This window comes from Schistocerca americana, chromosome 11 (genome assembly GCF_021461395.2).
Source record: "Schistocerca americana isolate TAMUIC-IGC-003095 chromosome 11, iqSchAmer2.1, whole genome shotgun sequence".
NCBI lineage: Eukaryota > Metazoa > Arthropoda > Insecta > Orthoptera > Acrididae > Schistocerca > Schistocerca americana.
The window spans coordinates 178962722-178978974 of record NC_060129.1 but is presented as its reverse complement, the minus strand read 5'-3'; the positions used below and the strand labels follow the sequence as shown (position 1 = coordinate 178978974).

The 16253-nt window shown below is 38.7% G+C and overlaps 1 protein-coding gene across 1 annotated transcript in view; it reads left to right on the top strand.

Moving 5' to 3' along the window:
* The first annotated feature begins 1956 nt into the window (after nucleotides 1-1956).
* The window catches only part of LOC124553497 (kallikrein-8-like), a 166310-nt gene continuing 152013 nt past the window's right edge, over nucleotides 1957-16253 (top strand). The window contains exons 1-2 of the mRNA XM_047127351.1: nucleotides 1957-1972; nucleotides 3607-3775. Of these exons, the coding sequence (XP_046983307.1) occupies nucleotides 1957-1972; nucleotides 3607-3775 (185 nt within the window). The remainder of the gene's footprint in view (nucleotides 1973-3606; nucleotides 3776-16253) is intronic.

Here is a 16253-nt window from a genome sequence, read left to right as displayed (position 1 = left end):
GTCCATGGGACTGGCGTCCGCAATTTTCCCCAAATCTCAAATATCTAATTAACGCCATTTCATTGTTAATGTAATGACTGCACATTTACTTTCTTTATTAACTTTACCCCTTTTCAAAATTAATTTCCATCAATTTCATTTGCATTTTTCCTTTCATTTAGATGTAACCCTTTCCCCCCTCTTGACCGACAAATTAACTTCGGTGACGATTGCTTTTCCCAAATTTCCATTAGGTGCACACGGTTTAATTTTTCACTGTCATTAAGGTCGATAAGTGTGGGGGAGATTACAACCTGCGACCATAGCAGTCCAGCAGTTCCAGACTGAAGTGCCTAGAATTGCACGACCACTGCAGGAGGCACTCCAGGAAGAGGAGGAAGAGAATAAAGATTATGGATATGGACAGCATTAGTCACGAGAGGTATATCAATATCGTCAAAAATTGAAATAAATACTTCAAAATAAAATTCCTGTAAACTGACTTTTCCAAGCTATGATCTTCTTTCTCTCAGAAACTATAAAAGCTAGAATTCTTAAATATGGCGTAGTTCTTAGGAATTATTTACTGGAAAATCCTGTATAGCACTTTTCCATTATGTTTCCTTTGATTAAAGATCTTTTTTAAAATTTGAGAAATAATAGAGCAATCCCAGGTAACACAAAACTGTAAAATTAATTTCAAAGCAACTATGACCTTAAACAAAAATCTGTTCTACATAAACTGCGAAATTCCAGTTTTGTTGCTTGATTAGTTTAAGAGAAAAGGTACATTATAGAAACAATGGTAATTCAAATTCTTATAAAATGTATGTCGATGCACATTTTCAAACAAAAATTGGACAGAATATCAAACGTTATGTTGTACATAGCAGTCTCAAGTATTATAATTTTAGCTGTAATATTTTTGGGCATCTGTGCATTTAAGCATGTGCATACATTTTGCCCTGTGTCAGTCCTTGAACATATTGAAGTTTGTACAGAGAGTGTTTTCATTACTTTCAATCATATCACATAGCACATATGAACCAAGAAAAGCATTTTCACAAAGTCAAAGGGAAAATAACTTTTTCAAAGAGCTTTATCTGGTGTAATGTTCTTGTACTACACAATTTCTTAAGTTTCCTATGTTCTCTCAGGGTTCAAGCTTTCTCTTTCCAGAATTCATTGAAATCGGTTCAGCAGATTAGCAATAATAAATGAAACATGATGCAGCAGTTTTTCATGCATCTCAGTGTTACAAGATGATATATACTGAACTAAAATTTTGTAGGTACTTTCAGTGGCAAATGTGATACTGTTTACAAAAAGTGCTGCCAACATAGTTAGTAGTAAAGAGTAATAACCTAAAATGTCTTACCTGATGCCGAATATGAATGGCAAAAAATGTAGTAAGTGAAAAACTTTCTTCGATTCATCATAGTGTGTGTAATGGGGGTGAGTGGGGGGGGGGGGGGGACGGGTCAGCGAGAAAAAGTTCTTAACAATTTGAAATTGTGTATAAAGTTTGTTGCAAGTCACTAAGTGTTCTCATTCTCAAATACTTCATAGATGAAATCTGGATTTTCGTGCATCATGGGCTACACTTCTTTTTCATACCCACCCCTCTGGCAAATAAGTGGTTCTTATCTTCACAGAAATTCCTTTCATACAGTAACTGACATGTGATTTCAACAGATTTGTGAAACATACACACATACACATTTTTTTATAGTATCTATGATTATGTTTTTCTCGTTGATCTGATTTTTAATGAAATTAATACAAAAATGTGCCCAAAGCTATATACATGTTACTTGTGAAAAGCCCACGAAAATTTATCTACTGGATTTGGAGATTAGTGTGTTCAAAGACAGACAAACAAGAAAGTTTTAGCAAAACTTTAAATCGCGATTTCTTCTCTGTGATGTGATTTTGATGAAATGTAGCCTGTACAGTGCCCATAGCTCTATAGCTGGAATGGTATGGTTGTGGGGTAATGTTGTAGAACAATGTTGATTTTCTGCTATTTAATCGAGGTCAGTTAGTGGATACTGAAATCTACAGTTTTTGTGGATACGGTTGCAGCATATATTATCGTTATGTCCATAGTTACAAATTCATGGCATCGTTTTGATGTTATAGGCTAAGGTAGGTTTGAGTTACTAGCAAAAGCCTTACAGAATGTTCCAGTACAAACAAACCATATATCTGAAATGCTTGAATATCAGCACGGCTGTCATCAGGTTTACCAGCACATCATTATACAATACGGAAATTGAGTCCCATCTCAATTAACATACTTGCCATCAGACAAAAAACTATCCATTAACATAATTGCAAATTACGCTGTGAGTTTTATGGAAGATGCAGTGCAACATAATAAACACTACAACTCTTTTAAGACTGAAAATTCTATTTGTCTAGAAATAGTGTTTACAGGATATTGATTTGATGTGCAGTACTGGTGGTCACAGTGGCTAAAAGCATTACAGAACAAAAATCAATTAAAAACACCGAAATAACGTTGAACAGGATGTTGTTCTTATATGTATGATTTGATTAGGTGAGTACAAATCAAAAATGAGATTTTGTCAAGGGAAGACATTTTATCTGATTTTATTTAAAAGATAATCTTTTAGGTGCAGCCACATGGATATGTGAATTGGAGTTTTGCGATGTACTTCAACTGAGATACCCTTGTTTCACTCAAGAAGTGATATCTGTGTGTGTGTAAAATAAGTTGAGCAGTGCTTGTTGCGTGTTAGTTATTGGGATTAGTTATTGGGAGTGGTCACCCACGAAATCTGTTATGTGATAGCAAGGAGAAGGTGATGTTATCTTTTAATAAACATCTCTTTTCTTAGACATAGTTTCTAAAATGGGTACGGAAAACAAAGATTGGAATCATACTGTAAAAGCTGACAGAGTAAATACAAACAGAGTAAATCTGTAATAAGGTGTAGATAATTCAGGTAATTTCCTGTTGTAACCAAAAGCGTCTGTTGTGCAACACCACCACCAACATCTGCTGTCTGAAAGTTTGACATGTGAAAAAAGACGAATTTGGCAGGACGATAGTTCAAACCCGCGTTTGGCCACCCAGATTTAGGTTTTCTGTGATTTCCCTAAGTCGCTCAAGGCAAATGTCAGGATGGTTCCATGAAAGGGCACATAGCCGGCCGGTGTGGCCAAGCGGTTAAAGGCGCCACAGTTTGGAACCGCGCGGCCGCTACGGTCGCAGGTTCTAATCCTGCCTCGGGCATGGATGTGTGTGATGTCCTTAGGTTAGTTAGGTTTAGGTAGTTCTAAGTTCTAGGGGACTGATGACCTGAGAAGTTAAGTCCCATAGTTCTCAGAGCCATTTGAACCATTTTTTGAAAGGGCACAATGGACTTCCTTCCCCGTCCTTGACACAATTCAAGCTTGCACTCGGTCTCCAATGACCTTGATGTGGAGAGGACATTAAACCCAATCTTCCTTTTTTTAAAAAAAAAAAAAAAAAGAGAAACAGTCTTCTGTCTGAAGGACTCAGTTAGACATTGATAGAGTGTCTGCAGTGGATGCCGAAGTAATGAAAAGAGCACAGAATTGAGCAGACTTTCATTGCAACATCACGTCTTCTTTCAGAGTTGTGCAGCCGAACTAAAAGGGAAGGATCTCACTCCATCGTTGGCCACCGGGCAGGTGTCGGCCAGTTCCCATACCTGGCCCTCGTCGTCGGCGATGGAAGCGCTATATGCGGCGGGTCGCTCATCACCCCAACAGCAGTCCTCACCGCCGCCCACTGCACCGTCAAGTGAGTAGACTCAGCCGCTCGGAGGGTGCTGAAAACGTAACACGGCTTTGTGCGGTGATGACTACGTTTGGGTGCTGCTGCTGTGTAGCCGTTTGGTGTGTTATGTCATGTGTTATAGTTTAACAAACTGTTGTTAAAAGTCCTTGCAGCTATGATTCTGATAATTTTGGTATTTCATTATTTCCTATGTTTGAAATGGGAAACATACGTGAAATGTATGATGTAAATTAATGCAAGAGTCCATGTTCACATCTGAAGGTTCGAGATACAGAGTCCTAAAGTTAAATGAGCGCTGAAAAATCTGCAGCTGAGATACCAGAAATATTCAAACATACGGTTTCTTGTTAGAGATGAATCTTTCTATCTGTTTGTTTGGATCATTAATTTCAGAAGCAATTTAGGCAGAAATGTGGGGGTAATGGACTTGTATCACTACTGAAATAAGCCCTTCAGCAACACTTGAGGGACGACCCGACACAAGGACGTAGCCAGGATTTTGTCAAAAGGGGTGGCAGTTCGAATTGGACATATAATTTATACTTTGATTTTGAGAGGCTATCATAGGAACAGTATATATAATTGAGCAAGAAAAGCTTTTCTTAAAAAAACTATGATATATTTTCTAAACATTATTTTGAGCAAATTTTTTAAAGAAATGCAACCATCGATTTTGGGCTATATTTTTGTTGATTAAAGCGATTTTCGGGCGACACAGGAAAATCCAAATGAATTTTTATACACTGATTTTAATTTAATGTTATTTTTTATTATGTTTACCACTTTTCTGCCTTCTGAGATACTGAAATACTTCAACGCCAGTATTCTACCACTCTTCAAATAACAACCCCACTGCTAACATTAAATGGCCATAGATACATAATCAGGCTATTATGGTAGAGCATATATGCTTTTAACTTAACACGATGGTAGTACAGAATCAAAATTGGTTTTTCTCTTCGTTCTTGTTACAAACGTATCCATAATTGCAAACTATCACAACAGCACACAGCACAAAACCAACAGACTTCCTAGCAACAGGCATGAACTTGTTGTTTTTGTTGTGAGCTTAAGTCCAAAGACAGGTTCGATACGGCTCTCTGCACTACTCTATTCTGTGCAAGCCTCTTCAGCTCTGAGTAACTACTGCAGCCCACAGCCCTCTGAATCTGCTTAGTGTATTCATCTCTTGGTCTCCCTCTACAATTTTTATCCCTCCATGCATCACTCCAGTACTAAATTGGTGATTCCTTGATGCCTCAGAATGTGTCCTACCAACCAATCCCTTCTTCCAGTAAGGTAGGTTTGCCTTTCTTTAACTTCAACATTATCAAAAGCTTTCTCTTTGTCTACATTGGTGATTCCTTCATGCTTCAGAATGTGTCCTACCAACCAATCCATTCTTCCAGGAAGGTGGGTTTGCCTTTCTTTAACTTATCTTCTGTGAGAAGTCTTAGTGTCAGTATTGCCTCACAGGTTCCTACATTTCTCTGTAATGAAAACTGATTTTCCTCGAGGTCAGCTTCTAACAGTTTTTCCATTTTTGTGTAAAGGATTCGAGTTAGTATATTGCAACTGCGGTTTATTAAACTGATAGTTTGGTAATTTTTATACCTGTCAGCAACTCCTTTCTTTGGCATTCCAATTATTATACTCTTCTTGAAATCTGAGGGTATTTCGGCTGTCTCATACGTCTTGCTCACCAAATGAAAGAGTTTTGTCATGGCTGGCTTTCCCAAAGCTATCATCAGTTCTAATAGAATGTTGTCTACTCCCAGAACCTTGTTTCGACTTAAGTCTTCCAGTGCTTTGTCAAATTCTTCACGAAGTATCATGTCTCTCTTCTCATCTTCCTCTACATCCTGTTCCGTTTCTATAATATTGCCTCCCTTGTATAGCCCTCTACATACTCCTCCCACCTTTCTGCTTTCCCTTCTTTGGTTAAGACTGGTTTTCCACCTGAGCTCTTGACATTTGGACAGGTGGTTCTCTTTCATCCAAAAGTCTTTCTAGTTTTCCTGTACGCAGCATCTACCTTACCTCTAGTGAAATAGGCTTCTACATCATTACATGTGTTCTCTAGCCATTCCTGCTTAGCCATTTTGCAATTCCTGTCGAACTCATTTTTTAGATATTTATCTTCCCTTTCGCCTGCTTCATTTACTGCATTTTTATATTTTCTCCTTTTATCGGTTAAATTCAATATCTCTTGTGTTATCCAAAGATTTCTACTAGCACTTATCTTTTTACCTACTTGATCCTCTTCTTCCTTCACTATTTCAGCTCTCAAAGCTACCAATTCTTCTACTACTGTATTCTTTCCCCTGTTCTCCTCGATCGTTCCACAATGCTTCCTCTGAAACTCTCCACAAACTCTGGTTCTTTCAGTTTTTCCAAGTCCCATCTCCTTATATTCCTGCCTATTTGGAGTTTCTTCAGTTTTAATTTGCAGTTCATAACAAATAAATATACAAGATCAAATAATAAAAATCTTCATAGTTACTGCGTGCATCACATCTCAAAAGTCGAAACTGCGCTCATCAATTACGAGGAAGAGCGCAGGCCATGAGGAAAATAGGGACATTTAGAAAGCTGATGTCATTTACTGAATACTTTCTGGTAGAGGTTAGGAAGGGGGCCTTTCTGGGATATTTAATAAAAATTTGCAATATGGGACACATACTGTGTTTCAAGAATTGATCATTCTTTGCTATTGTTGTTGGTAACAAGTGGACACGATGCAAGTGAGTCACAGCGAAATAATCGATATGGACACGACCAACTTCGAGATACATCATGCACAAAGAGGCACCCTCAGAAACTCTGTAAGATTTTATTTAAAAAGCAATATACAGTCATGAATTTTTAGAACAGCATTAACTTTTAATTGATACTACTGGACCAAAGCATCATTTACAGTATATTTTAAAATTTTCTACTATTGTAAACATAAGTGGCCAACTACTGTTCCAAATGTTTGGTAATAAGATTTTGTCTTAGATCACTCAAAATATTTTTATAAGCAGAAAAGGATCGTTCTACGTCAACTGAGGTAACTCGGCAGTATCTGAATTTCGGTGCTATGTTTACTACTCTGGTAAACGTTCTCCCATCCCATTAACAAAACTATCAATTTGGCACAAAGCTTCAAAGCGTGAGTTATTGCTTAAAATGTTTTCAAACTTTTCTTTAAGTTTTCTTGGGAATACCTCCAGCAGTGAGGAGTTCACTAGATTAATTTTATTCATTACCTGAATAGATTCATTCAACACCAAACCTTGAGTTTGAAGCTTTTTTATACTTGCAAGTAGATGGGAAAAATGAGTGCCTGTCACAGCAATGTCTTTTTAATAGTGGAATCATTAAAAGCTTCCTTGCACTCTCAAGCTGCGAAAGCCTCTGCGCTATCGAAGTCGTTTACTACTCTTATAATGGCCTCGAAATATTCACTGTAAAACAACACAGCTTTCGACCTCGTACCCCAACGAGTTACCACTGGTTTGGGAAGTAAAGGCACATTTGGTAGTTTTTCTTTGTAGGTCTTGATGCGAGCAGAAACCTTTAGAAACGCTTTCTTTGTGGATGAAATCAGTTTATTTACATTTACAAACATGGAATGTACTTCTTCAGCAAGCCCAAAGTAATAGTCCATTGCACTTGGTGTCAGAACAATAGCTGGACTCTGTAACGTTGGACCAGAAGAGGGCAGAAGCGAAGAGGATGAAGCAGCAGTGACCATCAGTACCAGATTTCAAGTCAGTACCGACTTTAAGTTTTTTGAGACTATAAGTTTGTGTTTTCTCCATTTATTTCTTTTCTAGTTGGTTTATTGTATGGTTGAGGTGGTGGTGGTAGTAAGCAAAATCATCTGTTGGTCAAAAACTCTCAAACCAGGAGACGATTCAGCACTTCCTGGAGCAGACAGCAATAGTTTGAGCTGATAAGGAAGCTTTGCTTAAGGAGATAGTTTAAAGGCGAAAGAAAGGAACGGTTAACTCCGAGCCTGTTTCTACCCATCCTTGATGCTAGTACTGCCTCATTAGTGGCCTCATTTTTGGGTAAGTTCAGGGAAATTTTTTCGTGTTTTTTGATAGTTTACATTTGCTGAAACATTAGGGAACAAGAGGAGTGAGCAGCTGTTAAGTGAGGCTCGTTTAAAATTTGTAGGGGATGTTAGAACGTATGTCACTTTCAACAAGAAGCTGTGGGACACTCACTCCTTCGTAGATTAGATTAGATTCAGTTTTCGTACCATGTTGTTGTTGTTGTTGTTGTGGTCTTCAGTCCAGAGACTGGTTTGATGCGCTCTCCATGATACTCTATCCTGTGCAAGCTGCTTTATCTCCCAGTATCTACTGCAACCGACATCCTTCTGAATCTGTTTGGTCCATAGACCCAAAAAATGAGATGATTCTCTTGTTTGTGGAACATGTCAGAAAGTATATCATAAAAACATAAAACATTTGAATATAATACTTACTACTCTGATTATTTGTCAGGAGATAGTCGAAACAGGTCAATATAATGCAGTAAACTAGGACAGCTAATATTTACAGAATTAACACACTGTCAGAATGAAACACGGTTATGAACTATTAATAAATTTATCTTACACAAAATACCTTAATCTTCACTGTTGTGACCAAGTGTTGTCAAAACTGAAATCTAACCGATAAATTTTATTTAAGCTGGCTTAACAGTCTCTTAAAATATTCATCCATGGAGTAGAAGGAGCTGCCTATCAAAAAGTCTTTCAAACACTGTTTATACCGTGCTTTATCTGAAACCAAGTTTTTAATGGTTGCTGTCAATTTATTAAAAATGTGTGTTCCTGAATATTGGACGCTTTTTAGGACAAAGGTAAGTGATTTTAGGTTTTTATATAGACTGTTCTTATTCCTAGTACTGATACTATGTATTGAACTATTGGTGCGAAATAGAGATGTATTACTTGCAACAACTTTCATTAAGGAAAAAATATACTGAGAAATAGTGGTTAGAATACAAAGTTCCTTGAACAGGTTGCTACAAGATGTTCTTGAACTTACACCACAAATGATTCTTATCACACGCTATGCACCATAAAAACATTTGCTTATTTCGATGAGTTGCCCCAGAATATGATCCCATATGACATAATAGAATGAAAGTATGCAAGTTTTTTATACTTATATCTCCTACATCTGATATAATTCTCATGGAAAATATAGACTTGTTAAGACACTTAAGCAATTCTGTGGTATGCCCTTCTCAACTGAATTTATTATTAAGTTGTAATCCCATAAATGTGACACTGTCAACCTCTTCGATCTGCATGTCTTCATACGTTATGCTGGAAGGGAATCTCTTACAGATTCTTAACTGCATATAGCGGGTCTTCTCAAAGTTTAATGACAGTGAATTAGCTTAAACTACTTATTAATGTCAGTGAAAGTTTCTAAATCTGTACTTGACTTGCTACATACTGCAATGTTTGTATCATCTGCAAACAAAACGAACTTAGCATTTGCTAATGTAACAGATGAGTGGTCATTAATGTACTCAAGAAACAGCAATGGACCCAAGATGGAACCTTGAGAAACATCACATGCAATTAATTCCCAGTCAGGTGAAGACAGACTGCTTACTGCACAGGTATTTCGCAGTGACACCCTTTGTTTCCTGTTAGACAGATAAGACTCAAACCATTTCATAGCATTGCCAGTGACACTGTAATATTCTAATTTACTTAAGAGAATGTTGTAGTTCACACAGTCAAAGGCTTTTGACAGGTCACAGAAAATGCCAGTAGCCTCTAATTCATTATCCAATGAATTAAGTACATTCTCACTGTAAGTGTAAATAGTTTTCTCTACATCAGAACCCTTAAGAAATCCAAACTGTGAATTGGAAAATATATTATTTGCAGTCAGATGCTTAAGGAGACTCTTGAACACAACCTTTCCAAATATTTTTGAGAAAGCTGGCAAAAGTGAAATTGGTCAATAGTGTGATGGTATCTCTTTATCCTCCTTCTTGTAAAGAGGCTTAACTTCAGCATATTTTAGCCAGTCTGGAAATGTTCCACTGATAAGAGATTGATTACACAAATAACTTAAGATAGAACTCGACTCGTATGAGAATGCTTTGATTAACTTTGTTGATATGTTACCATACCCACTGGAATACTTAGATTTTAAAGATGTTATGATGGATACTACCTCTTTGGGAAACGCAATTGTCATTCCCATTTTACTGAAGTTATTTTTAAAGACTGGTCTCAGGTGCTCCATTGCACTGTTCACCAAACTGATAACCACAAGCTCTCAGTAACAGAAATAAAGTACTTGTTTAAGAGGTTTGCAAAACTACATGTACATCTTACCAAAGTCCCATTTATTTTTAGAGCTATCTATTCCACTTCCTTTTTGGTTCCACCTGTCTTTGTCTTCACAATATCCCATAAAGTTTTTATTTTGTTACCTGACGTAATTATCTTTTTCTCATAATAAAGCAGCTTCGATTTCTGGATTACTTGCTTCAATGTTTTGCAGTATTCTTTGCAATACATTACAATTCTAACATCAGAGCTGTTCCTAGATAGCATATACAGTCTCCTTTTTGTCTTACATGATATATTTATCCCTTGTGTAATCTATAGTTTATTTTTTGACTTCTATGTGATTTGAGCTACCTTTAGGGGAAAACAATTTTCAAAAGTGGAGGCAACTTTTTTAATGAATGCTTTGTATTTTCCATTTGAGTCAGACATATTGTAAACATCTATTCAGTTCATGTCCCTGAGCAATTTCTTGAATTTCTCAATTTTTTACTTATCTATTACCCTTCTGTACTCAGATTTAATAGATTTTTTACCCTGACAAGTTTCAATGTTAAACACAAGATGCTGCATGTAATATCAGATAGTCCATTTTCTACTGGTTTTGTGATATGACTCTTTTCCCTAAATTTGTCTACAAAGATATTATCAATAGCAGTCTCAGAGCATTTAGATATACTAGTAGCCAAGTTCTCAGTAGGAACTAAATTGAATGATAGTGTTACTGACTGCAATAATTGTTCACTGACAGAGCTTTCCAATAAATCAACATTAAAGACCCCAGCAACCACTGTTTCCTTGTTTTTTACTATGAGATGGGAAAGCAGAGCTTCCAAATTTTTTATGAAGAGATTAAAATTTCCTGAAGGTGATCTGTGTATACCTACTGTTATAAAGGACTTGTTATGGAATACTACTTCTGTTGCACAAGCTCCTAAGTGCTGCTCTGAGCAAAATTTATTAATATCAATATTCTTGAAATCAAAATGGTTTCTGACAAATATGGCAACTCCTCCTTCCTCCATACTTTCTCTACAGAAATAAGAAGCTAGCTAGATTCCTGTAATCTTCAACATATCTATACTAGTGGTCACATGATGTTCAGTGAGGCAGATTATACCAATTGGTTGCTCAAGTCTAATTCTTCAACACAAATATGCAACTCATTAAGTCCTTGGATATTCTGATACAATAGTGATAACTGATTTTGTGCCCTGGCTGAACTACAACTGGATGAACTTAATTTTCCTGTCAATTTTTGAGTATCTCTGGTTTCAACCAGAAGCTGTCTGCATGAATTGTGTACATTAAAATTTGCTTTCTGGCTGCCTGTTTTATCAATGCGAATGTCATTATCAGCCTGTCGTTGAACATTTTTTGTTTCTGCACTCTCTACCCCAAAAAACCGCTGTTCTCTCACTTCTAACCACTGGTTCTTTACCACTTGTGACAGTACCCCCCCCCTTAAGTTATTTGCCATTAGCCCAGACAGTTTTCCCTTCCCTTTCCCGTTGAGGTGAAGGCCATGACTAGTATAGTCCCACCTGTTAATAGATGTAACAGGAACCACACCAATACGAGACCCCATACCTGATCCAAGCAACTGTTCCACCTCTAAATTAACTCTCCTAACAGAAGATTTTAGATGAGGCTGGTCATGGCGCCTCAGAACAGACACAAGCCCAACACCAGGATGTCTTGTTGCTAAAGCTAGCTTCACGAGGTCACTCTCTACTGAATAATTAGAGTTCCTATCTATGCTGTTGCCCGCTCCAACCACTATTACCACGGTTTCTTCCTTTGTGAGGTCTTTACAAAGTGAACCTACATCCTGTATCACCTGATCCAGACATGCACTAGGTTTAAAAAAACTTGTGACCTGATAACTTGACCCTAATTCATCCTGCAACAGTTGGCCAACACCTCTGCCATATGAACTACCTAACAACAAAACTTTCTTATTCTTCACAGCTTTTGCTGACTTCTTACTTTTCAAACACTTTTCGAAAGTTTGTTGTGTCCTGTCTACTCCTACATTTATTTGTGGCTCATCAGTTTCCAGCTGTGACAACAGATCGAGTCTGATTTCCACATTCACAACCACACTGTCTGAGAACGTCCTATTCCTGTTTCTTCTATAACCTGTTGTCACTTCCCACCTCTCTTTTCCCTTCTCCCTCCTTAACCTTTCCAGATCTACTCAAAATAGAGTAGATTTTTGGGAAGGGTTAATAGGCAACTGCAGGAAAAAAAGTACTTCTAGTTATTATCGTCAGCAGCTTAATGTTACAGTGCAAAAACAAGGAGAAATGGTAGTAGCTTCTGTAGGGTGTATCAAGGAAATCAGTATTATTAAGGCTGATGCGGTTGATGATTGCATCAATAAGGTTTTTCTGTAGGAAGTAGAATAATTAGCACTTGACACATTTCTACCGGTTCTACCAGCCGGGATATCTCGGAAAGTGCTCATGAAAATAGGAGCTCATCTACCGAGTAATACTCCATGTGTAGTAGAGACCTTGCTAGAGCTCAAAGAGCTGTATCAGGAACAATGTTTCCTATATCACAATTTACCTTTTGTATAGTAAATAGAAAGAAGCTGGGTAGTGCGCGTCAGTGTAGATCATTTCGGTTGAGAAGAGGTGAGGCTGTAGAAACGTGCTTAGATGTGTTATAAGAACACGACTCAACGCGAATTTTGGTGTAGAATGCATGGGACTCGGAAAGTTAGCAGATTCAAATGCCCTAAGGAGATGGGTGTCGCAACTGAACAGATATAATTGTGAACATGGAGAGATTATTGGGGAAATACGTGGAATTACTTAGCCCACCTGGACCAATGCTGGCTGTTCCACTAGAACAGCACAGAATTCACACTACGAACGAGCCACCTGTATACAAAAACTGTGTCGAGTTCCCCACCACCTACAGCCTACGATGCAGGAACTTATTGATCAACAGCTCCAGACAGAATTATATAAGAAAGCGCCAGTTCCTGATCAGCACTGGTAGTTACCGTGTCAAAGAAATGTTCAGATTGTAAGATGATAAAGATTCTGCTGTACTAATAGATATTTAAACCATCAGACAACAACTGACACATTCCCCATGCTGAATATTTTAGAAACCTTAAACACCTCTGGCAAAGCGTCATTTTACCACCATGGATCAACGAAGTGTGTATTCCACCAATCAAAAGTAGCACTGGAAGATCGACCTAAAACACTTGTGTCAGAAGGTAAAATGGAGCGAGGATTTTCATTAAAACCAAACATTCACACAAATTATTCAATCATTAACCACAATCTTGCTTTATGGGCATACTTCCTATAGATTATGTGTCCCAGTGGATATTTAACAAATAACTTTCAGTTAAATAATTCGTGGAAACTCGCAACTAAATGGAACTAATTTACTTTAAAATTTAATTTATTTGAAGTTACTTAACCAAGAAAACCATAAAAGTGTAATGACCATTTACACAATTAAAATATGTTTGAAGCTGCTTGACCAAAAATCTGTAAAAATCATAATAATTATTTACGTAACTCAGTATAATAGGCACAATTTTCAATTAACTACACAATACCGTTTAAAGAATTTTTACAAATTTATGTCCACACCTAGCACGCGAGGAAACGAAAGCATCTGACATACTGTCACAATGAGGTAACAAGCCTGAAAGTTGCATTAAATTACTAATACCACAGAAGGATTAGTAAATTTCTTTTGATCACAGCTTGATTAGGGTCCCAGGTACCCCAGTAGCTTCGACCCTCTATATAGACAACCATCACAGAGCATACTGTGGCAAATGGCGCCGGACTAGTACTGCTGATCATATTCACTGGAAATCCACGAACGATACGTTACATCAGACATTTCATCAGTTAAGCTGAAAACAACCATAATTAGTTCCTGGTAACCATTATCGCTCAGGGCAGATACCCGCAGGATTTTAGCAGGTTGCGAGAAAATGACAGTGACAGCACTGAAACACTAATCTCACCCAGCTAAAATTTTTTAACGGTTACGGCGGTCACACGCTATAATTCTGTCAATCATATAGCACTGGAACTGACTTGAACTTTATACAAGTCTCAGTGCTGGCCACAAAATTAGTTTAACATTGTGAGCTAATAGCATGACAAAAACAACCAACGCCCCCTCCACCAATTTTGTCCTTTAGTTAGAAGGATACATAAATACGATATAGTACATTCATTTTCAGCAAAAACAGAACACCTTGAAAGACTAGTGATAGGATGTTTGTATTAACAGGACACATATACACATCAAAAAAAGTTTTGCATCACCCTGGTTCCCAGAACTCCTGAAGAAAGACTGTGGATATTGTATCACAGACACAGTCCCTTTGACTCTTCAGAGATGTCACTAAACCCGCCCAAAGTATGCTGCATGACGCGGAACTTTACTCCCGATGTCTGTGGCGAGGTCCATCTTTGTAACGACGACACCATACAGATGGGCCCAAAAAGATGCCGACTAGACCACTCAGGATTGGCATTACGTTCTCTTCACCGATGAGTGTCACATATGCCTTCAACCAGACAATCGTCAGAGACGTGGTTTTTGAGCCAACCCGGTCAGGCTGAACGCCTTAGACACACTGTCCAGCGAGTGCAGCAAGGTGGAGCTTCCCTGTTAGTTTGGGGTAGCATTATGTGGGGCCGACGTACGCCACCGGTGGTCATTGAAGGCGCTGTAACGGCTGCACGAAACGTGAATGCAATCCTCCGACCGATAGTGAAACCATATCGGCAGCATATTGGCGGGGCATTCGTCTTCATGGACGACAATTGGCGCCCCATCGTGCACATCTTGTGAATGACTTCCTTCAGGATAACGACACAGCTCGACTAGAGTGGGAGGCATGTTCTCCAGACATGGACCCTATCGAACACCCCTGGGATAGACTGAAAAGTACTATTTATGGACGACGAGACCCATCAACCACTGTGGGGGATCTACGCCGAATCACCTTTGAGGAGTGGGACAATCTGGATCAACAGTGTCTTGATGAACTTGTGGATAGTATGCTACGACGAATACAGGCATGCATCAATGCAAGAGGACGTGCTACTGGTTATAAGAAGTACTGGTGTGTACAGCGATCTGGACCACCACCTCTGAAGGGCTCGCTTTATGGTGCAACAACATGCAATGCGTGGTTTTCATAATCAATAAAAAGGGCGGAAATGATGTTTATGTTGATCACGATTCCAATTTTCTGTACAGGTTCACGAACTATCAGAACTGAGGTGATGGAAAACTTTTCTTGATCTGTGTATGGTAGTATGTTCTGTAGCTATGATTAGCATTTCAGTAACCTCCATTCAGCATGAGTCTTGTTGCCCAGTAGGCACAGGGTTCGCCATGAGTCCCAGTGACATTGATGCATGTAAGGTGCGAATGGTGTCCTGTGGTATAGCTATCAAAGCTGCATCCACCTGGTTCTAAAGTTCACCTGTGGTGACCGACATTGGATCACAGCGCTGCACTCACCGTTTCACCATATCCCCACACGCTTTCGACTGGCGACAAGTGAGGTGACCTGGCGTGGCCAGAGTGGGAGGCTGACGTTCTGTGACACCAGGAAGGCCCGTAATCATGCAGCAACATGTGGTCGTGCGCTGTCTTGCTGAATGACGTCTGGTATGTTGCGTAGAAAGGCTGTGGCTACAGGTCGCAGGATGTCATTCACGTGCGTCACATTGGTGTCAGTGCCCTGGACACGCACCAACTATGATTTTTGGTTGGACTGAATAGCACCCCACACCATAAGGCCTTGAGTTGGTGCTATATTTCTTGTGAGAATGAAGTCATTGTGACGCCACGCCCCCTGTTTAAGACGAACCAAAATGCGGCCATCATTTTCAAACAAACAGAACCTGGATTCGTCCGAAAACTCTATTTGATCCCATTCCTGTCCCCAGTGACATCGTTCCATACACCACTGCCGTCTAGCATGTTTCTGCAAATTCGTCAAAGGTAGGTGAAGAAGTGGACGACGCACATGTAACCCATGTCCTAATAGATGGCAATGGACTGTCACCCCTGATATTGTATGATGCATCCCACTGTTGTGCCAGTGTCAGTGATTTGATAGTACATCTGCGAGACATCCTGCGCGTCTGCTCA